The following is a 23,507-nucleotide window of genomic DNA, read 5'->3' as shown; positions in this document are numbered from 1 at the left end:
TGAAGACAAAGCCATGCCTCTTTGAAGCTCTTTGAGAAGTGCAAGAAGACAGGAGCGGCTAGAGCAAAGAAAATCAGAGGCTACTTTCAGGAGAGGATCTCAGCAGAGCAGCAGTCCCCAATCTTTTTGGTACCAGGGACTGAGTTTGTGGACGATAGTTTTTGCACAGACCAGGGCTGCGTGGGGGTGGTTTTGGGATGATTCAAGCGCTTTTGCTGCCACTGATCTGACAGGAGGTACTGGTCCGTGGTCCAGAGGTTGGGGACCCTTGCTGCAGACACATTTCTTTGGGACTGGTATGAAGTGAAGACATGACAAAGCAGAGAAAGAAGGAAGCTCATCCTGACCTTTAGTTGAGGGTCAAAATAACTTACAGAAAGACTGGCACCAACACCAGATTCATTTTGGATTTCTGAGCAGCCCTGGAATATTTTCTTTTTTCTTTCTTTCAGAGAACATACCATTTCATTTTAAGGGAATGGCCCTGGATACTTTGTGTGATGCTTTTGAATGGTGGGGCCGGAGAAGACTTTTGAGAATCCCTTGGACAGCAAGGAGATCAAACCAGTCAACCCTAAAGGAAATCAGTCCTGAATATTCACTGGAAGGACTAATGCTGAAGCTCCAATACTTTGGCTACCTGATGCGAAGAGCTGACTCTTTGGAAAAGACCCTGATGCTAGGAAAGACTGAAGGCAGGAGGAGAAAGGGGCAGCAGAGGATGAGATGCTTAGAAAGCATCACCAATTCAGTGGACATGAATTTAAGCAAACTCTGGGAGATAGTGACGGACAGGGAGGCCTGGCATGCTGCAGTCCATGGGATCGCAAAGAGTCGGACATGACTTAGTGACTGAACAACAAATTAGATGTCTTTTGGGGTAAGGTGGTTATCACTGTGCCACAGGTAGATGAATAGGTTTATTCATGTGTAGTCCTAAAAATATTCCCTCCAGTATAAGTACCTTCATGGAATGTGCTACAATTCTACGTAAATGATACTTATATAAGATGACTCTTCTTTATGCTAGGGCGCAAGGCAGAGTTGACTATTCTGAGTCAGAAAATCTGGATCTGGAGTTGGTTCTTCCACTGGCTGTCTGAAATTTAGGTCAAGCCATTTGAACCCCTCTGAACCTACATTTTCTTATCAATCTTCTACATAGCACTTTTAGGAAGATGGAATGACCCAAAATGCACTACAGTGCTCTGAAAATGATGAAATGCTAATATAAACGATAGTTTCAGTACTCTTCACCAACACTCTTTGGCCTGGTTGTAATGGTATGGAGGGAAGGTGCAGCAGTAATAAACAGAACTCTTGACCAATGAGATAGAAAGACATGGAGCACAACGGACATTCACATAGTAGAAAAATATTCTCAGCCCTGGGTAACATCAAATTCTATTTATAATACCAATACCAGCTTTTCTTCCTATTTGACTTTGATTCCTAAAATAATTAAAGACTTAACATAAATGAATACTAATGACACTCAATACAGTAAAGGGAAAGGTTTTATCTACCATGATATTCACTGTCAGTCTTACATATAAAGCCCCAAATAATGTTACTGTTAAAACCAACAGAATGCTCAGTATTCCCTCCTGAATGGTACCTGTGTGATCTCTTTTCTGTATTCTTACCTCAGGCTTTTACCAAAAATTTCTGGAAAACCCACTAAAGAGTCGCACTGTGCTAAGCACGATAGGGGACATTAACATGATTAAGACACAGTCCTTATTCCAAAGGCATTCACTGTCTTCATTAGAGAGAGGTGGGGTGTGTGGGGGTGGTGGTGGCAGGTAGCTGATAAAAAAGCTAACTGAAACGAAGTTCATGGAGAAAGATCCAAGGCATTATGAAGATCTAGACAAACGACAGATTACTTCCAAATGCAGGGACCGATTAGTACAGTGATAACCACTTTACCCTGAAAGACATCTAATTTGTTGTTGTTGTTCAGTCGCTAAGTCATGTCCAACTTTTTGCGACCCCGTGGACTAGACAAATGACAGATTACTTCCAAATGCAGCCCCATCTGCTAGGAGCTTGGTGGGGAAAATCATTCTGAGCAATGGCGTGGAGGATGGCAGCTAGGCTAAGAAGCAAGCTTGAGCTGAACCCTGAAAGTGGATGAGAGCAGGATGCATTCAGAAACAGTAGTTACAATAGCACAGCCAGAATCTAGGTACACAAGATGACGACAGTGTAAAAAACCAGGTAAAGAGAAAATTGTGGAAGGCTGAAAATATCCAGCTGAGAAGCTAGGTTTTTTAAAAAAGATGCAGAAATCTAGTCAAGGAAGAATGCCATGATGGCTCTTGGGACTGGGAAGATGCACAACTACCATCAGTAGGGAGGATATAGTGGGGGTGAGAGACAGACTAGAGGCAAGCCGACCAGGTAAGGAGCTCCGGCCACAGGTCAGAGGAACTGAGAGCTACACAGAGGCCTGGGGCAGCAGCAAGCAATGGATGAATGGCAGTTTGCCTTTTCATCTTCAGGTGACACAGTCCCCAAGGGCACTTGGTTCTCAGACATACTGTGTTGCTAAGATGAAGAGGTCTTTGTGCCTTGGGCTAAACCAAAGACATGAAAGTACTCTAGTCCCACAAATTTGAGCCACTGCTCCTTTACAGACCTGCCTGGTGGCATCTGTCTAAAGAAGGCACACTGAGTTAGAAGTGATCACATGCAAAAGCCTTTCTTAAGCAAGGGCCCTGTGATGTCATACACATAACACAAAAGCAAAGTCCAATGATTCGCATCATTCTGATGCCACACAACATGCCAAACCTTTATATCTTTGTCCTCTGTGGAGTCATAAATTTTGTTTTTAACTTTTATATAATTTCTTGTCTTTTCCCATGAACATCTTTTTCAAGTGATGACTGACAACTAGAATTATCTCACTAACCTGCTAGGATGGTGAGCATAAATGATTTCTGTATTTGATGATGGAAAATAAGATGACTAATTCATCCCCAAATATGACCAGTGAGCCTCCTTTCGTAAATGCTTTAAGATAGGTAATATGCCCAAACACATGTACAAATTGTATCATCAGAAAATTAAATGACCTACTTTGTTCTTAAACTCTATTCTCAAATATGAGATCAAAGCCTCTAAAATACATGCAGCAAATCAAATACCACCACGAGCATTCATTTCTTTAATACCTAATGTATGAATTCTTACTTATGCTATTACATTCATTTTCTTCTTTCAGATGACAGAAAAAGAGACTCTGTAAATGGAGCTAAACAGATTATTGGAGAAAACAGTTAGACATAGAATGACTCTAAGTGAAGATTCCTGGCACTTTTCTATGTGTGCAAGTGTATGCGCTCTGCATCCCAATGACAAAGCTAGAAAGAAAACTCACCTGTTTTCTTCCTCAAGATCTGCTAGGATTCTCTCTAGCTCCCCTCTTTCCTCACTCTCTAAGGAAATCAAGATCTGGGCAGGACTACGAGGCTGGCTCAGGGGGGAGTCCTGGTTCAAACTTTGGCAGTAATGCTGGATTAACAAATGTTCATCATCTCTGGAAAATAAAATCAAAGGTTTTGGTTTTTTCCCCCCTTATTTTGCTTTGGGGGGCAGGGACTCGGGCGTCTACTTTAAAATTGAAACAGTTATTTCCTCTTAACAATTAATTAGACCCTTTTTGCTGCTTTTAAAGACATTTTGATACTCTTGAGGTTGTGGTTCTACCCTCCTATTGGTGACAGTTTCAAGTGTTTCTTGCTCAGATTTTCCATCGAATCTGGGTGGTCGATTTACATGAGTAAATCAATGGCTTCAATTTCTTAACCCCACTGAAGCAGGATGGTAACAATAATGAAACTATACATTAAATGACTATTTCATTCAATTATTGTTTAGCTAGAAAAACAAAAATCAGCAGGAAAAAAAAAGAGCCATTAACGTGACTTATTAAGAGAGGACTGAACAACTCATTACTTAGAGCAGCTTCGAAAGACTAATCTTCAGGAACAAAGAGGCCAAAGGCTTGTATTTTGGGAGGCAGCTGCCATCTTTCTTTATATCCATGGATTCTCTAATACACAGGAGAAATTATTTTCTAAATGCACTGCCCGTAGCTCCCGAAAAGCCTGCGTACCTCCGAGTTACAAGAAATTCATCCTGTTCTTAATGAGAGGCTAAAATCCTTTGTTTCTGGCTAGATATCAGTAAGACAATACATTAATATTTCCCTCTCCACACCTGTTTAATTTCCTTTTCTCATCTCTGACTCTGAGCTGAAAAAATTTTGGATACTTGGGGAAAAAATCCTTCTCATTTAAATGATCTTGGTCCATCAGGTCAGATAACTGGTTGGTAAGTTAAAATTAAAATAATGACTGGGTGTTAAAATAAACATTTAAGTTAAGTCAACCGATCTACCAAACCTCTTCCCCTGACCTGACCCTAAGATTTCATGCTATTCCTAAGCAACACTGAGTCAGAATGGATACTATGCCCTCAGAATAAGCTACAGCTAAATTTTGCTTAAAAATAAACCAAATGCAGTTTGGCCAACTAATCTGCTAGCCCTCTTCCCAAATTCTGAAGGTATATTGTGAGGACTTTCCATGTTTAATTATAACAGATAGTTATAATTCAACTTCTCTTACTGTTCTCTTGGGCAGTCAATGAATGGCAGCCATTCTTATATAGATACAACTGGAATCACTGTGAATGTACTACAGCTTCTAACATTCAAATCAGTGATCCAAAGAACCAAATCATTCAGGTTGCTTACATTTAGTTGATTCTTTGTTTACATACCTTTCTGTCAAAGTAGTTTATACATTAATACTATTAATACTTTCCCCCACAGCTCAGAAAGAGAATGTACCACAGTTTTATTTCCGGGCAAAGGCTTTTTTGTTTAGTATAACTATGAATGGCTGAGTGTTGACTCTATTATCACCTTGATCACCTTTATGTACCAGAGGAGATGACTTATTCTCATGCCTTCAATAACCAGCTATGTATAAGTGCTACTTGGGTACTATTGCCTTCGGTCTAATCCTTATACAGGCTGTTTCTCATTTGACTGTGACTGTGGGTTGCCACACCAAGTACATGTGATAAATTTACCATTTTCCCCTTTGCCTAGATTCTCTATGACAAAATGGTGAGACATCCGTAACTTAGGAAACTAACATCATCATTGTACCTTGACTAGATTTCATCTCTGTAAGTTGTCTCTTCAGTTCTCAGTTTGTCCTCCATAGAAGCTTCTCAATCTGCTCCCTCCACCTCAGGCTCTTGGTTCACGGCAGGACTCCTCAGTACTCCTTATGGTCAATACTACCCTTACACCGTAATGAAGCCTCTGTTCCCCTGCCATCGCTGTGTTCTCTGCCACTCTGAGCACCACTCTCTCACCTTCTTTAATATTGGACAGGCCTGGAGTATCATCCCACTACAAAACCGTGACCTCAATTTGTACTTCCTCTTCTGAAACGCTTCACAAGACTGCCTCAGTTTGTTTAGCTCATGAAGATGCTCAATCGCAAAAAAACCTGCTAGCTAGGTTCTCTACAGGAAAATGCCCATCTAGCTACCCCATGGGAATACCAGTGCAGCTATTCCAAGATTATAGTTCTACTGCCCATGGATGGAGCTATCACTTGAAAAATTAACATCCAGTCCCTTTAAAAATCCCACAGGTTTGGGCAAAGAGTAAACATTTCATACAGTTTCGGTGTTTGAGACCCTGCAATTTGTGGTAGTATAGCACTGAATGAGGGGAAGGCAAAATGTCTGGGAACATTTATGCCACAGTTAGGAGGAGCTCATTCTGTGTTGGGATGTCAAGAGTTAAAGAAAAAAAAGCCAATGAGCGTCTCCCAGAAAGATCTAATGAATATAAATGCTAATTCCTATCTTCTGTGCTACCCTATGTCTAAATCCCTCCAAGCAATTTCATGGTCAGGAACATTTTGTAAAAAGAGACAGGATACTTACATGCTCTCATTAGGAGAGATGCTATCATTTAGATAAGATCCACTGCTGTTTTCCATTTCTGCTAGCCTGATAAAAAACGTAAAAGCTCATTAAAACTTCTGTGACTTCTTAGACTCTATTCAAGACCTAATCGAACATTCCTGAAAACTAAAGGATAAATCATGTCAAGAAGAGAAAGGAATCCTTCATATTTAAAGGATGTGTGTGTTGGCCTAGCCGTTTGAGGTGAGTGGTGGACCCCAGCTAGTTAAGCAGGTTTACATTTATGCTATAAATTACAAGAGAAGTTGCATTCTTTTTTCCTTCACAGGTTGATCTTTCTTTCGCTGAGAAGAGGCCTCTGTTTTCATGGGACAAGCTTCCTTCACAACAAACACACTCCATACCTTCCACTACCCCACGTGTTTTTAAAGACAATTAAAGCTTTCCACTGATGACAGAATGATACATAGCTAGTTAATACATCCCATGGTTGATAAACACGTTCAGCAGTTAAAATATTGATAAAAGATAATTCACAGTCAGCTCTCTACACATTCTGCCACCAATTTTTACCTTTAAAAACCTCCTTCACCTCAAACAATAATAGTCTTTTTACAACTTGAAAGTTAACCAAACTCTTAACAGATGTACTTAACAGGCATATTTTACAATTAGCAATTTAGTTCTTAGATATAAAAGTTACCTCGAACACAAAGAACATGAGACAGAAAGGTCCAAGGATTAGGAAAAGTAATGATTCTCTTCTTTACACCACATTTTGTCAAATACACACAGAAATCAAAGCCAATGCTTTCATATTCTGCATATAACACAGTATCATTTCTTCACATACTTATGTCTGGTCTAGCAGTTTTCTAAGAAGGGTAGATGATTTCTAAGTCAATTGATTACACGTGCTCAGTATATAGAACATAACAAAGCTCTCAAAATGTTTAAAGGCCGGGGTTAGGGCAGATTGTTCTGGACTGAAGCGCTCATTGGTGTTCAAAAACAACATGCAGTTGGAATGGCATGCACGTTAGAGGGCAAGGTGATTAGTAGAAATCAGACAAGATTGGGCAAAAAAGAAAAGATTTGTTTAAAATTATTATAGGTTAGCTTTCCTTGGTTAGTTACTTCAATCAATATTTGCCTGGCATTCAACTAGTCTCATACCTGCTAGCATAATGTTCAATGCGTGAATGAGTATCATCGTGTGAAAGCTGAGGGGACGAGGCAGGCCTATAAGGCAGAAAATGTGATTAGTCACAGATACCATCCATTAATGGAGAAAAAAAAAAACCCACCCCGCAGTTCTGTTATATACACGGCCTAGAATGCTTTCAGCCTAAAACTATGAATAAGGTACACATCTGGTTGTCTCTATATCTTAGAGAGATCATCAAGTATTGACAAGCTAGGTTTGACAGATGATTGGTCATCCTTTTGCTTTTCTCAAAAGCCACAAGGAGGGATCACAAACTTCTCTGGCAAGTTTTAATGATAGAAAAGGTCAAGGAGACAGTCTCTACATGACATTCAGTCTCATCTTGTCATGTCTCATTGTCTATAGCTCTGAAATTGTGTTAGCAGTATATGGTTTAAAACTTTACACAGTTTATACCTGTGCCATTTTTAGCTGCCTTCTTACTGAAGGAAAACTGTACATTTGCCTAGTACATTTGCAGTCAATGATTTTAGCTCTGGAGAGGCCACTGCAGTCTGTGACCAAGATTCCATGTATCAAGAAGTCTTGGTCTGCACAATTTTGTAAAAAAGGAATATAACTACCACATTAGCAGCGGGACTGTACTGCTACTTGGTAGAGTAAAACTGAAGGGCCCCCAATTATAATGTGATGCTTTAAAAAAAGAACTACTAACTTCAGTAGAATGTCACAGTACCTGAAATATTTATTAGGGATACTGTGTGCTAATGTACAGAGCAAAAAATGAGAGGAGGATTAGCATTCATAGTCTGTTTACCTTGTGGGTAAAAAAAAAAATAACCTACTTTTTTTGCTTCACAGATGAAGATTTTGGTAGGGTTGACGTGTTTTCACCTTTTCATACCTGATCTATTAATTATCCTTGAAGTTTTTATAGTATCTTTTAGATTAACCTTAGGAAAAAAATCCATCTGTTCTGAAAACCAGTTTGGGCTTGTGCTTTTTTGTTTTAACTGGAATAGGACAAAAAGGTCTCTTCCATTTCTCTCCTGACACAGAATGCCCTTAGGTAAAGGCATGAGTCCAAAAGTCGACAGTGATCTATTCAGTAAGGACTAGTTTAGTCCAGTGTTTAAGCAGCATTCAAGAACTTGGTCAGACACTAAGAAGAATATGCTTTTTCTTACAGTTAAAAAAAAGACAGAAAGAAAGAAAAACGTGTAGTTACCTATGTTTACATAGGAAATATAGTAGAAATCTGTGTTTCTTAAAGAAGACACATAATTATAAAATGGTTATTAACACACTACATAACCAGGGAACTGAAATCTTGCCTGAGAAATAAATGTCTTATTTATGAAACCAATATTGTCTACGTCAATTGTCACCAGACTCAAACTTGGAATAAACTACAAAGATGCTGAAATTGTCATAAGGGAACAAAAAGATGGCTACCCAATTGACCAGGCAGATCCAAAGATATTCAGGTAAATCTTCACTCTAGTTTTGGAGATAATCTGCTCATTTGTTAGAACCCTGGAATAGTCCATTATTAGAAAAATGCCAAGGTTTGCTTGGAAATATTCACTGCAGGTCAAGATAACTGAGTACTTGGATTAATTGGTTTATAAGCCCTATCTTCTGGAACAGACCAGTCTTTTGATTATATACTTCTTAGAAGCTAAAAGCCCACCATCAAGGAAAACATATTAGTGTTTCTCCCTTGTAACAGTTACTACCTTGGTAGTGTAGAGAAGAAAAAAACATGAGATCTTGGAGCATAACTGCACTAAGAAAGCTCAGCATGTAAATGTAAAACACTTTAATAAAATCTTAAACAGGATATCTTATGCAAAGCTTTAATTCTTAGCCTTGAGGATATTTCCATGTTATTTTTCTTATTAACGTATGTAGCACCTAACACAGCATGCTTAAGCACAAGAACTCATAAAAACCAAGAAATCTAAAATATATATATATATACACACACACTAAAGGAGGTAGTTATGAAATTAGAAAACGAGCCAAAAGGGAATACTGGTCAGAGAAGAATCATCTAAAAACAAAGAATTAGTAAAAGTATAAAACTACTTAGTCCAGAAACAAAGCTAAATGCAAAGCCTTCTAAGCACTTTTCCAAGGGAAGGTAATACTGTTATCCCTTCTCACTTCCTAAATATAAAGTGATAGCTCCCCCAAAAGATTATTCCTGTTATTGTTAATGGCCAATTTTATCCCCTCCACCACCATTTTCTCATTATCTGTGACAACTCCACTAATAAATTTTCAAGGCAGAAGAGCTCAAAGAATATTGTTTGACCATCTCACTTGTGGACAAACAATATAAAAGGTTTATGCCAGGTTTACTTTCAACTAAGGTGACAAATCCAGGTAAATAAGGGGTTTTTTCCTGAGGAAAAAAAAGATTTGTATCTCAGTAAATCTTCAAATTCTATGATCCATCCTGAATGGACTAAATGCTGTCATTGTCACAGGATTTGTTAATATCAAATAGAATTCTTGCAAGATAAAGCATTCTAGGACCTGACTCTTCTGCCTCAAGAGAACAGCTTTACAATTTATTTTCTAAATTATTTACCACCCCATGAATAAAGACTTTAATAAAATTACACATATTACAAGGACTTTAGCCTGCTGGGTTTGTTTTCTTCCTCAAAATTAGAATTTCCCACTATTTCTGAATAATCCAGCATACTTTTTATGGGAAGGCAAAGTGGGGGCAGGTTTCAGTTGTTAGAGAATATATTTTTAAAAAGAATGTTTTCAGAAAGACAAACACCCTCTACTTAAAATAAGTTACATTAAACTCACTCCCTGAATGCTTCTCATTAGCTTATGGATAGAATAAACTTCCTCTCTAGTTAGTCATTCTTTATTATGCTGTGCTACCTCTCTCTATGTGTTTTAAAAAAAATTAACTTTGGCATATTTGTCTTTTGGATTTTTAAGTTGGTTAGAACTTATTCCAACACAGAGAAAATCCACTTGCTTATCAGGATCCAATCCAGCTGAGAATTTCATCATATTATTTTTTAAAAGTTCTTTATTTATGAAAGGTTTTACCTTCTGTAAACATATAGATTACCTGGGATAGGAAAAATAATTACCAATAGCAAGTAACATAGCTGAATCTAAATAACTCCCCAAGTTGTTTAAGCATAATTAGTAACAAATCAAATATAGTAACCATATCTCAAAATTAAAGGGCACAATAATGTGGCTTTAAAGAAGAAAGGAAAGCCTCACACTTCCTTTAGGCCAATAAAGACTTCAAATAAACTTCAATTAACAGTTTGTACTTATCACAACAGGATTTTTTAAAAAGGACCTACTTTAAATTTAATTACATGGTGGAATAAAAAAGACCCAATAAAGATAAACTGAATTCTTATATAAGTCCACTTTCCAAATTAGTCATTTCCCTCTTATATATAATAGAACTGTCTGACTTTAAATATTTTCATAAAGTACATTGTGAAATACCAAAATTTTGTTATAAACCCCCCCCCACACACTGTAAGTTTAAAACAATGCACTTTGCTGATATATAAATCACAGACTCTATAGAGTTTTCTAATGACATTCTAAATTCTGAGATAAGTCAGTAAATTATTTATTAATATCAAGTATTAGTATTATTAATAAGACACACCAATAGTAATAACAAACACTACAGTACACTTTCCTTCCAGTGTAAATGTATGTTTATGAGCTGGGTATTTAGCTTGGAGAAGAGAGCAAAGTGAGTGTAGGTCAAAACTGAGAAACTCATATATATATATATATATATATATATATATATATATATATATGTACACACACATATATATATATATATATATAAAGATTAGTCAAATAGCATGGCATTACCTGATAAAAGGCCACATGCCTCACTGAAATTATTCAACCATACTCAACATTATACCATGAAACAAACTTCGCTGGTTTTTAATGGTCCACTTATAACAGGCCCTAAAGAATACAGCATCATCCTTTTGAAGGTCCTAAAGCACTCAATCTCTAGAAATATAACTAAAGAATATTATTATGTAATCAGAAGGCTCTTCCCTGCTTACAAGGAAAGAGCATATAAACATGTCTGCCAGGAACAGAACTAACAACTCAACAATTTCTTTGATGTCACTTTGACCTCCAGGCCAGGATTTCTGCTGGTTTTCATTTGACCAGGTGGGGACCCTAAAACCTCACTGACTCTCCTGATCTGTGGCAGAGGGCATCCTCAAAGACTCAGCAAGGGAAAAATTTTGAAAGGAAGGAAGGGAAATTAAAATGTCCTTAAAACAAACAGAACAAAAATTTTTTTAAAAATTAAGCAAGCAAATGTGTTTGTGATAGCAGCACCCTTCAGCGCAAGTACTCACGCAGAGTCTACCGGCCAGAAGTTGATCAGAGTAACAGGACTGCAAAACAAAAAATGAGGTGGTGAAGAGAGACACAGGCAAACTCAGCCACACACACACATACAAAAAAAAATTACTGAAAGGTCAAAATAAATGAAACCCAATTAAGTATGAACCATGAAAAGCAACGGCCAGACAAAGGTGAAAGGCGAATTAAAAGAAAACCAGTGGTGCGACTGCCGTCAGAGTCATGGAAAACAGAAGAGAAGGTTCAAAAGAGGTGAAGACAAGATCATCACTTGGATCTAGCGAATCATAACTACTTACTGTGAAGACATTTCCCGTGACCATTATTTTCTTTCAAGTAGGAAAAAGTGACTAGCTACGACCACACAATCAGATACAAAAAGCCACACGCCTACTGATTTGTGAGGGGGGAGAATCAAAATGAAATCTTGGAGTCACTCATTTGTAAACAGTCCCGTATTTCTTACAAGCCTTTGTAAGGTAATTGGGAGCCAGGATATGGTGGTTTTTTTCCCCTGTGAGATACAGTTTAACTTTTTGAAAGGGTCACTGTTCACGGGACAATTGACATGGAAACTGGTAACTGAACGTCAGCTTGCTTTTCTCTTTACAGCTACAGTAAATCTAAAGAAAGAAATAGGAGAGACTGTTTGCATTTGGGAGTGAAGGAAGGTATTCAGGTGAGAGGAGCTCAAATATATGTCGACTAAGAGGCTGCTGTGCTCTGGCCACTACTCACGTTTCCATGTTGTCCCCCTCTAAGACCGTCTGCACTGGCAGGTAGCCCATTCGGGGATGCTTCGCAAAATACCTTTTGGTGCGAAATTTGTTTTTTAGTACCTTGGCAAAGTCTCGAACATCTTCTCCCGATGTAGTCTGAAATGGAAATCATGAGGAGATCAGACCTGGGGCAGGGTTTTGAACCGAAAGCACCGCTTCGGTGCTCTGCCTTGAGGTACTTGTCTTATAATTAAGAGCAGGAGGCAAGAGCAAAGGCTGAAATCACACAAAACGGGCTTTGACACCAGACCTGCCCTTTACTAATGGGGTTAACGGGGGTGAGTTATCCTACCCAAGGCTCCAATCATCTACAAAACTGAAGCAAGAATGCCTCAACAAGTTGTGATGATGAATCAATGAAGTCTCAAGTACTAGGCTGCTCAATAAATGGTAATTAATAGACGTCTGGAGGTCAGAGAGTTGACCTTCAGTTTTGTTACACCTTATGGTGTTTGTAAAACAATATCTGTCCGTGTTGCTGTCAGATTTTACCAAGTACCATTCAATTCACAGCATGGTACATTCTCCATCATTGAATACCTTTGCAAAAGGAATCAAAGTGAGGAAGACAATGAAATAACTGGGAGGATCGCTCTGAAGATGCAAGAGAGAAAAGCTCTAAAGCAGAGACTCTCAAACTCTGATGTGTTGGAAACCACCTGCAGATCTTGCTAAAATGCTGCTTTTGATTTATAAAGTCCAGGGTGAGGTTTGAGGTTCTGCACTGCTAATAAGCTCCCAGGTGATGCCAAAGCTGTTGGCCCACAGATGGCACTTTGAATAGCTAGCAGCCAGTGTTGAAGGAATACGAGATTTACACCCAGGTCTGTGTCCACCAAGTCCACGCCCTTTCCATTTCACTAGTGATTTTTCTTCGCTTTATTAAATTAATATTTATTGGACTATAGTTGCTTTACAATGCTGTGTTAGCGTCTGCTGTACAGCAATGTGAATCAGCTATACGTATACATGTATCACCCCTTTTTTGGATTTTCTTTCCATTAGGTCACCAGAGCGTTGAGTAGAATTCCCTGTGTTATACAGCAGGTTTTCATTAGTTATCTATTTTATACATAGTGTCAATAGTGTGTATATGTCAATCCCAATCTCCCAATTCATACCACCACCACCTTCCCCCTTGGTGTCCATATGTGTGTCTCCAGCAGTTTTTCAAAGTTCTATTGGCCACTTAACATTTCCCCAAGACAATAACTTAAGAGATGACTCCAGCACTTAATTATAGAAACTTGGGCAAACTTTTTAACCTCAGAATGTCAAGAGTCCTCAACTGTAAAAAGGGGATAAAAATAATACCTATCTCATACAGAGTAGTTTCAAAGGTAAATGCCTAGCATGTAATGGTAAGTGTTAGTATGTTAAACAGACAAAAGATGAGCAAGATTCATTTAAATGGTGGATTATGAATTTCAGGGAACCTACATTACTCCTCCTCCATACTCAACGTGCCCCATGGCCCTAACACCTCTACACACAACAGCTAGGGATGTGGAAACTAAATGTGAAAAATGTCTTCTCTACAACCCATGCAAACAGAAATGAAAACTACTGCTTCACCCAACAGTGTGTGTGGAGTGACTATGACATTCTGCGTGTGCCAGGCATCGCACCAGGGATAAGGTCAATCCCAGAGTCTGCAATTTGGAGCTACTTGAGTTGGGCAACATCTGGGGAACTGAGCAATCATAGCATCACAGATCATCTGCAACACTGGAGAAAACTGAAACTTCTCCCAGGTGAGCTGACTCAAGCTCAGGGACACATCTACTTACCGGAGTACAATATTCCACCATGGGATAGTGCATTTTATGGCCTTTTGCAACGCGGCCAGAGAAAAAGCAGCTTTGGCAGATGTCATAATTAAAGTGCTTTAGACTTCTGTACCTGGAAAAGCACAAAAACAAACACGTATGTATCTCTTCAGATCAAATTCCCAAAGAATACCCTTTAAGAAACCTCCTTCCATACTGTTTTAATTCTAGAAACAGAATGCTGTGTTTATTAATCCCTCAAGGTAAGTGATTAAATTCCTACCTCCAGTTTTTTCTGGTGCTTTACCTGCAGTATCAAAACATTTTGGCAGAAAACATCCTGTAAACATTTGGAGGGAGGGGAGAAAAACTCAGTTCTTGCTTAAACTCCACTGGGAACTCTTTCAGATTAAGTAGGAAGACACTGGCAAACTTCTAGGCTTTTGAAGACCAAATACTGGAATTTAAAAGAACTCTCAGAAAGGACAGATAGATGCATTTCAGGCCCATCCCCCACCCATCAAAAGGGCACCAACATTTCCTGAGGGAATTATTTTTTAAAAAATTCTATAGGTAAAGCAATTTCATAAGACAAAAGAGAATTCAGCAAGAAGTCTCAATTAAAACAAATCTTACTTTACATTTTCTGATTGACAGACATGATTCATTTTCAGAGTTACTTGGATAACCTCTTTTATCCGTCTCTCTTCAGAAATCCCTCACCACCTTACCCCCACATGAAAATGGAAACCCCAAGAAAAGACACAATTTGGATGAGATGAAAGGATGCATAATCTGGAAGTACTACACGCTACACTTCCCCCCATTCTCAGAATACCCTATTCTTGGTTTCATACTCTCCCTGCCTTGTGCTTTTTCAGATAAGACTCTGAGCCAATTCAAATAAACATATTCCTCATGTCACATATGGGAATGTGGGGAAAAGGCTACTGTTTTTAGATCCTAGTCATCTTCTGAGAATGGGGAAAAGGAGGAAAGAGAAGTGCTGATTCCTAAAATAATTTACTTTCATAAGGGCAAAAGAACTGAATGTCAAAATGCTCTCTTAGACCCTCCAAAGCATTCTCCTTTTGCATTTTATAAAATCCACCCTCTGCTTTGTCTACAGATCTTACCAGTGAAGGAAGCTAAGAAAAGAAAGGTAAGAAATGCAATGCAGTCCCCTGGAGCTCCCCCTCCCTGCTGCCCCAAGGCATCACTTACCCGCAGAAACCAGGAAGGTGTCCTTTGCTAGCACTGCCTGCTCAACACTGTCTATCTAGGCTTTAGAAACCTCTGAAGGTCTCTGTAAAACCTCTTTGTACACAGCATGAAGTATGGAAGGGGCACAGTGAATAAAAGGCACACAAATGGTAAAATATAAGTATTAGAAACAAAGTAATGAGACAAGTCTCAGCATAACCAGCAATGAGTATTTACTTAGCTGGTAAGTGGATCCTGAACAGGCAGAGGATGCTACAGGTAGTTTACAACTTGATGGCTTATTCATCACTATGGCAACCTCGAGGTTGATTCAGATGTTTAAATACACCACCATTTCAGAATTTGGGTTTGGGATTACTGTTCATGAAGATTCATTCATTTAAAAATATCCTGTCTCCCCAGACAGGTCAGCAAGACTGAAGATTTAAAAGCCAAGTGTTTTCTGGGACATTTTAAGAAAGTCATAATAATAATAACCTACAATGTTTCCTACTTCTTGCACTTTTAAATTTGTAAGGAACATTTTCTTGTTTTAGTGGCTTTGTGAATCTTTCATTTACTTGCACACTTTATACTCCCTCAGAAGTTCATTAGGAGACTATGAAAAGAGCGTAATCAGATTCACAGATCAAGAAGTATGGTCTAAGCTGCTCTAAACAATTCTGGTTACTTTAGGGCAAGAAAAGTGGTGTAGAGTGATTAAGAGACTGAGCTACCATGACAAGTCTCCCAAAATAGAATCATTCTTTAGTTTTAATACTGATTCTGGGAGAGATTCTATACACAAAAAAGAGCATGGAGAAAAAAAAGAGATGATCAAAATGTCTTGGTTCCAGGAAAGAAGAGGTACAGTTAATCTGTGTATACTTGATAGACGAAAATCTTGGTGGAGACAGGGAGTCCGTACTGATCGATGAAGAACATGGCTCTGCAGAGCTAAAGAGGAAAAGTGGAGAGGGCCACCTGTCTCATGAAGCAGATCTACCAACATAACCCAGTGCTCAGGGGGGTGACAGCAGGGATCCAGGCTCCAGCCTGGTCACCTCCTCTCCCACCATGGAGAGGAACAGACTAACAGCAACTGGCATGGTGGATAACAATGCACTAATAGCAACTGGCATGGGGGTGTGTAACAGACAAGTCATACAAGGGTGAGAAATGATACAACAAAAATGACATTGGGGGGCTTCTGCCTACCTGAAGCCGATGATTGGACACTCCTTGCAGATGTTACACTTGGCCTGATGCTTGGCGGTCTCCGCGGCAGCCACTCTGTGCAGGACGGGCAGCCACACCATGGACTGGGGTTCTAGTCTCATCCAATCGAGGAAGAGAGCTGCTTCGATCTCAGGCTTATTATTAGCCTGCAGAGACAGGAGGCCGGAGAGTGCAAGGAGAGAAGATAAGAAAGTAAAGGAGGTGTATGTCATTTCCAGTGATGCATCAAATAAAGAGCCAAAGTGGTGCAGTGAGGCCCACTTTTCACAGCCTGATTCTGCAAATGTCCTCCCAACATCCACATGAGCCCTCTGACACATGGCAGTCTGGGAAACTGCCATGACCCTGTTTGGCTACTAGATGACAAGAAAGGAAAGCAAACAAATGCAAAAAGTAAAGTACAATACACACCTGGGAGAGACTATATCTTACTCCAGTTTGGGAAGAGATATATAAAACTTAGCTATAAGTAAAAAGGAAGTGGTTATTGATAAAATTTCAAAAGAGAGAGAGAGAAAAAAGAAACCTCAAGGAATGATTGATCCTTTTTTTTCTTTCCCCTCCAGTGAATCTGTTTCTCAGTGTTTCTTACAATCGTAATGAAGAGGCTTTACAATTCATCTGGTCCCGAAGCTTCATTTCACAGACAAGAAAACTGAGATATAGATGAGAGAAATGGCTTTTCAAAGGCTAGACAGCTCCCTGGCAGCAAGAGTAAGTCTAGCATTGAAACCTCCCGCTCTAGTGCTCTCTTCATGGAGACCTGTTGTTTCTCTGTCTAACTCTAGTTTTCTGTTTTGCAGAGTTTAATAAATACTGTGCCTCCCAGTGAGTCTAATGATTTTAGAAAATTCAAAATGTATTTATCCATCATTTGATTGGTATGTTACTATAGTCATGCATTTAATTACATTTTTTAACCCTGTAAGATCATGTTTTATGTTTTTATATTGTTAAATTGATCCATATATTAACCACTTTTGGGGGGTTTGTTTTCCATTGCTTCCTTCAATCTCAGATCTCCCATCTGGGATCAGTTCTGTTGGCGGTGTATCTTTTAGTATTTCCTTTAGTAAATGTCTGTTGATGGTGAATTTCTCAGCTTTTGTTTGCCTGAAAGTCTCTTTTATCCATATTCTTGATAGTTATCCTCAGTGGGTAATGATTTTTAGACTGAAAGGGGTGTTTCATTTGTTTTGATTTTGTTTTAGCACACTGAAATATTATTTCACTTTTATTTCACTTTCTCTGCTGCTAACCGTTGACAAGTCAGCTGTGATGCTATTGGTTCCTTGAAGGTCATCTATGCTTTTCCTGTCTCATCTTGTATTTCTAGGATTTTATTGATACTTTTTAGGATTTACTAGGCTTCAGGAATCTGTGGGTTAGAGTCTTTAGTCAGCTCTGGAAGCTTCTCAGTCATGATCTCAACAAATACTGCCTCTTCTCCATCCCTTCTCTCTGCTTACGGGAATACATTAGATCAACGTTAGACTTTCTCAATCTAACTGCCATTTCTCTGAGCAGGCCTTCCCTAAGAAAGTGCCTTCTCCAGAGATGGTCTTCATTTGCTTTTTCCAAGAACCAAAGGGTGTTACCTATTTTGAGATCAATTGACACTGAATATATGATGGGATATTTAGGATCATACACATAATGAGTATATGAACTGCAGACTCATGGTGCTTCTCTTGGAATGTGATGTGCTAATAAAGAATGTATTCACACTTTAGGCAGACAAGAGTAGGGTCATTGGGCTTGTAACACTCACCACTTCGGCAGTACTCCAGGAGTAACCCCCAATTATTAACTCAGCAACATTATAATGAGCTGTTTAACCTTGAATTCCTAGCTGCAAAGTGGCATAAATTCAAGCTACTGATCAAAAGCTTCTGTTGAGTACTTCGTTCTAGATAGAGTGCTATCACAGAGGTAATGTACTTTGTGAACATTTTCTTAAAAGCTAAAAAAGAATTACAGAACCTGACGATGAAAGGGACCATGGACGTGAATTCCTCCTTCTGCAATGGCACCACAGAGCTGTAAGACTTTTGACAGTCACCACGTCCAAACTTATCCAATGCCAGTGTGTTCTCATAGCTGCCATATAATAAACATCCATGTGAGGAAGCAAACATCCTCCATGGACGATCTTGAACATTTGTGTACAGGTACCCTTGTCACAAGTGCTTTATCACCCTGAGCTGAAATCCATCAGCACAGCCAATAGGAGGAGAGGCTCCAGAATCCAACCACAAGAGTTCAAATCTCAGTTTTGCCACTGATTGTGTTACTCTGGGAGAGTAACTTTATCTTTCTGTGTCTCAATTTTCCTCTGCCATGAAGTGGAACTATTTATAGGACCTACCTTGTAGGGCTGCTTTAATATTTCTTTTTTTTTTTTTTTTTATGGCTCACAATCTAAGAGATGGTGAGCCAACAGCCCTGGGCTGGTTTTCTGGTGGAGGATGCCGAGGTCCCCACCCCTGCTTTAATATTTCAATGAAAGACACTTCAACACTGGCACACAGCGAGAGCCATGTCAGTCAGTGTTTGCTATCATTATGTCATTATTACTATACATCTGACCAGAAACATCGAAGTTCTCAAGCCTTCACAAATCTCTTTCAATATTTTACCAGAGCTGTCATGTCTGTCCATGGCCCTTTATCCCTATTTCTCTTATTTCTTCCTCATATGAAAGGCATGGTTTGCCACTGTCCTTTAGAACTCTGTTCTCCAAAATATGATGTGCTGTGAATGGTACTGCCATCTCTCTGGACAGTATAATTGGATGGCTTTCTTTTGTTCTGCACTAGAGGCTCCCACAGCGCTTCCACTCCACTAAGATCTCTAGGTCAGTGTTTCCCAGTGTGTCCAGAAGATCAATGACCCAGCAAGATGTTTTAAGAAGAGAAGGTCAAATTAATTAAGGAAACACTGCACATTCTATCTGTCGATTAATGCACGTTAACATACTAAAAGCTGGGTTGGTTGTCAGTAAGGAAACATTAAACCTTGACCTCAGAATTTCTCACACTAATTATTCAGTGATCCTGGGACATTTATCATTGTTCTTATGTTTTAAGATTTGTGAACACCCCCAAGGTACTAATGCACTGTTGGGTATGATAAGAAATACTGTTTGGCTGTTTTCAGTGATTCTTCTGTTTTGTACATATTCATTTGGGATGTATTTTCTTCTACTTCTGTCAAGGACTTTCCTGTTAGTTTTAGCCCATTGTATCAGCTCATCTGTATCTTTAAGGATCCTGACTCTTTCAGCCCATGGGTTAGTCATTCTCCCCAACTCTGTAATTTTTACATTTAAATACATGTTTTCTGGGGACTTCCCTGCTCGTCCAGTGCCTAAGACTTTACACTCCCAATGCAGGGGGCCTGGGTTCAATCTCTGGTCAGGGAACTAGATCCCACATGCCACAACTAAGACCCAGCACAGCCAAATAAATAAATAATAAACAGATATAGAACAGTCTTTTGGACTCTGTGGGAGAGAGAGAGGGTGGGATGATTTGGGAGAATGACATTGAAACATGTATGATATCATATATGAAACGAGTCGCTAGTCCAGGTTTGATGCATGATACTGGATGCTTGGGGCTGGTGCACTGGGACGACCCAAAGGGATGGTATGGGGAGGGAGGAGGGAGGAGGGTTCAGGATGGGGAACACGTGTATACCTGTGGTGGATGCATATTGATATATGGCAAAACCAATACAATATTGTAAAGTTAAAAAATTAAATTAAATTAAAACAAACAAACAAACAAACAAAAAATAAATAAAATATGTGTTCTGCCTTCATCCAAAAGTCACTAGTGAATAAATTAAACAGGCCAAGGTCAAAGGTGGGCCACACCACTACAGACTGCACCTCTAGTCAACACAAAGCCAAAAGCCAGCCCTCTCTGGTTGGTGGACTGTGACTCTCTCTAGTTATATTATTATTTAGTCTCTAAGTGTTTCTTCATCTGATAAACAAAAATACAATGAAAGTCTGTGTCAAAAGAACTGCAAGTTCCAGTTACAATAAGTCCTATAACAATCTCTTGCTCCACTGGTCCAGAAACTAAATTTATCAAAATAACCATCTGGAGCTAGGACAAAAACTATCACAGAAAGACAGCAAATTGAAAAATGCATTACTAATTCATTCTGATGTAAAACATGGGATTTATTGTTGCCCAATCTGAACCTATATGTCTCCCTGACTTACATTTAAAGGATAGTTTCTTTAATGATAGATTCAATGACAGGCTACAAAGAAAGAATTCAGGCTTATTACAGAAAGCATAGTTTTAACAGAAAGCTCTGTTCACTGTGGAAGACAGAAAAAAAAAATCTGACTATGAGTCAGCAACAAATGTAGGTGGCCTAAAATAAAGAGAAAAAAATATTGACCATGTCTGTGATATATAACGAAAGGCCTAACAAATATGGTGTGAAGCAATCATTGCATTATCCTCGGGACTAGAGAACGGTGTCTAGTTCTAGTGGCTAAAGCTAAGTTCTGACCCAGAACTTAGAGAAGGCTTGGCAGAAAGGCACAGAGATAATTAAAGAGCTTGAAAGACCTATGAGAACAGCTTAAGGGAATTGGGATTATTTAGCCATGGAAACACACACACACACACACACACACACACACAAGAATATGCAAGAAATAGTGGCTGAAGGGGCGATTTAATAACAGTTTTCAATTATGTGAATGGCTCTTGCATAGGGGCCTATGACCAGCTGTTCCATTTCTCCACCGAGGACAGAACAAGAAGAAACAGGCTTAAGCAGCATGAAGAATTTAGGCTATAACTCATGCGGAAGCATTTCCTGATGTTGAAAGTTGTTAAAGCATTAGTGGAAATTAACAAGGAAAGCTAGCGAATGCTCTCCTCTTTCAAAAGACCACAGATTCTCCTGTGCTTAAAGGTGGGAAATTCTCAAGGTTCTTTCTTCCTCCTAAGACGCAAGATCCATCATTTTGGCTCTTTCAAAACTGCTCGCCTGTGCCAACTGACAGCACTGAAGACAAGGTACAGGGATTCACATTCTCATTCTGTTTCGATCTTTCATTTTTACTACCAACAATTCTGTATCCTAGTGGCATATTCCCTTTCCTTTTGTCTGGCGATAAAGAAAGGAAGAATTCAAAACCAGGCCAAGTGTCTATAGAGAGCTAAAAGCACTAGAAGTAAAACCCAGCTAAAATTACATTGTGATCACTCTAGAAAACAAGAGGTTAGCCTGAAATGTCAGGAAGCTGTTGAGGTCAAAAGACAGGTATGAGGACAATGGATTGAGGTCATTCTTGCAGATGCCATTATCTGCTGACCCGCATACAGGCCTCATAGCTTCTCTCAGTATTGAGGATGACCCTGACCTTGCCCCTAAACACCAGTGTCAAACCATCTAAGCAAAAACTCAGAATGGGCCGTTCAGCCCTGGGTTTTGTTTTTGCTTTCAGCAGTATCTCCTCTTTCCACTTTTACGGTGTGCACACACAAAAAGCAAGGATACCATAGCTCCTTCCAGTGTGACAGCCACAGTGTGCAAGTATCTTGGGTCTCTGTTCCTTCTCTCTTGGTTCTCTCCTGGCAGCAACTACCCACAGCACAGAGGTGAGGGAAGGAATCCACTGCAGTCACTGCCTCTGCCTTCCAGTGCATCGCACGCTGGCTTTATACAAATGTCATCTTAACAATGTACAAAGACAGTGAATGGCTAGCCAAGGGATGCAATTAGCAATATAATAATTTCAAAGGACATTACGTGGTAGGTTGGGAGTTGGGGGATTTGCCACGGTTCAGAGTATCTTTTCAGTTTCTTTCCTGTTGTGCTTTCCAGAAACCCTTTGGAACTGAAGGGCTGGGCTTCAAATGGCTGCCAGGGTGTCAACCTGAATACTTACTTTTCTCTCAGGCTAACAGTCAAACCAGTCAATTCTAAAGGAAACCAACCCTGTATATTCACTGGAAGCTGAAGCTCCAATACTCTGGCCACCTGATGCCAAGAGCCGACTCATGGAAAAGCCCCTGATGCTGGGAAAGACTGAGGGCAAAAGAAGGGGGTGGCAGAGGACGAGATGGTTAGATGGCATCACTGACACTGAGAGGGTTTCCCAGCAAGCCCTGCTCCCCAACTACCATAAACACACACATCATATTTTAAAGAGAAGGTAACTGGCATCCCCATTGTCAGGCTTTTGAAAAACCATGCCAGTTCTTAATAAACTGAAAAAAATTAGTATAGAGAAAAGCAAACATTATGGAAGAGACTGTACCCAGTAGTTCTCAGAAGATAAAAAGGAACCACCTTTTGTTCTGGAAACAATACTTGTCTAAACCTCCTTTGTTTCTCTCCTAGGTTGCGGGTTATTTAGAGACAGGAACTATGTTTCTATACCTTCCATGAAGGTTTGGTGAATTTAATGATGGGTGGGAATTAAACTGTGATCATAATAAACAGTAATAAAAGGAAGGGTTATAATATCTGAATGAGGTTAGAATTTTAAAAAAAATCTGCATAGGCATCTTAAAGAGCAAAAAACAATAAGTTTATAAGGGTTTCTAAGAAATAGAAGACAAAATAAGTTTCTTTCAAATAGTTTTTAAAGTTAATAGCCTCTGTTGGCTTGTCTGCTACGTGCAAAAGGCTAATCCATAGTCTATTTCTGGATTTGGAGAATACAAAGAATCATCCAGACCAACATGTCAGTAGTGCTGAGACTGAGAAACTGTGTCCCCATGTTAACAGCTTATATTGCCATGGTTTATGTGTCAAAACTAAGAAACCAACATGGGTCCACTATGATTAACCAAATGCTACTGGGCACCTAATAGGCAGGCAGCACTCTTCTGCAACACAGAAACCGAGAAGCTATGATAGGCCTGTTCAATCACTGCCTGTGAGACAGGGTACGCTGGTTAACACTGTGGAGAGACAAATGAGATGCTGCTT

The 23,507-nt window shown here is 39.3% G+C and overlaps 1 protein-coding gene across 10 annotated transcripts in view; it reads right to left on the bottom strand.

Moving 5' to 3' along the window:
* DMD (dystrophin) overlaps nt 1-23,507 on the bottom strand; it is a 2,671,852-nt gene that overhangs the window by 60,796 nt on the left and 2,587,549 nt on the right. For 7 of the 10 annotated variants that reach the window (XM_070365439.1, XM_070365442.1, XM_070365443.1 and 4 more), the window contains 7 exons: nt 16,512-16,678; nt 14,112-14,223; nt 12,281-12,417; nt 11,536-11,574; nt 7,141-7,206; nt 5,983-6,048; nt 3,389-3,547 (listed from right to left, as the gene is read on the bottom strand). In XM_070365439.1, the coding sequence (XP_070221540.1) occupies nt 3,389-3,547; nt 5,983-6,048; nt 7,141-7,206; nt 11,536-11,574; nt 12,281-12,417; nt 14,112-14,223; nt 16,512-16,678 (746 nt within the window). Of the gene's footprint in view, nt 1-3,388; nt 3,548-5,982; nt 6,049-7,140; nt 7,207-11,535; nt 11,575-12,276; nt 12,418-14,111; nt 14,224-16,511; nt 16,679-23,507 lie in introns of those variants that run through there. The other 3 variants (XM_070365440.1, XM_005899740.2, XM_070365448.1) reach the window with 2 other exon arrangements.

This window comes from Bos mutus, chromosome X (assembly GCF_027580195.1).
Source record: "Bos mutus isolate GX-2022 chromosome X, NWIPB_WYAK_1.1, whole genome shotgun sequence".
Lineage (NCBI taxonomy): Eukaryota > Metazoa > Chordata > Mammalia > Artiodactyla > Bovidae > Bos > Bos mutus.
The sequence above is the reverse complement of the archived record's forward strand: the minus strand, read 5'-3'. Positions and strand labels throughout refer to the sequence as shown.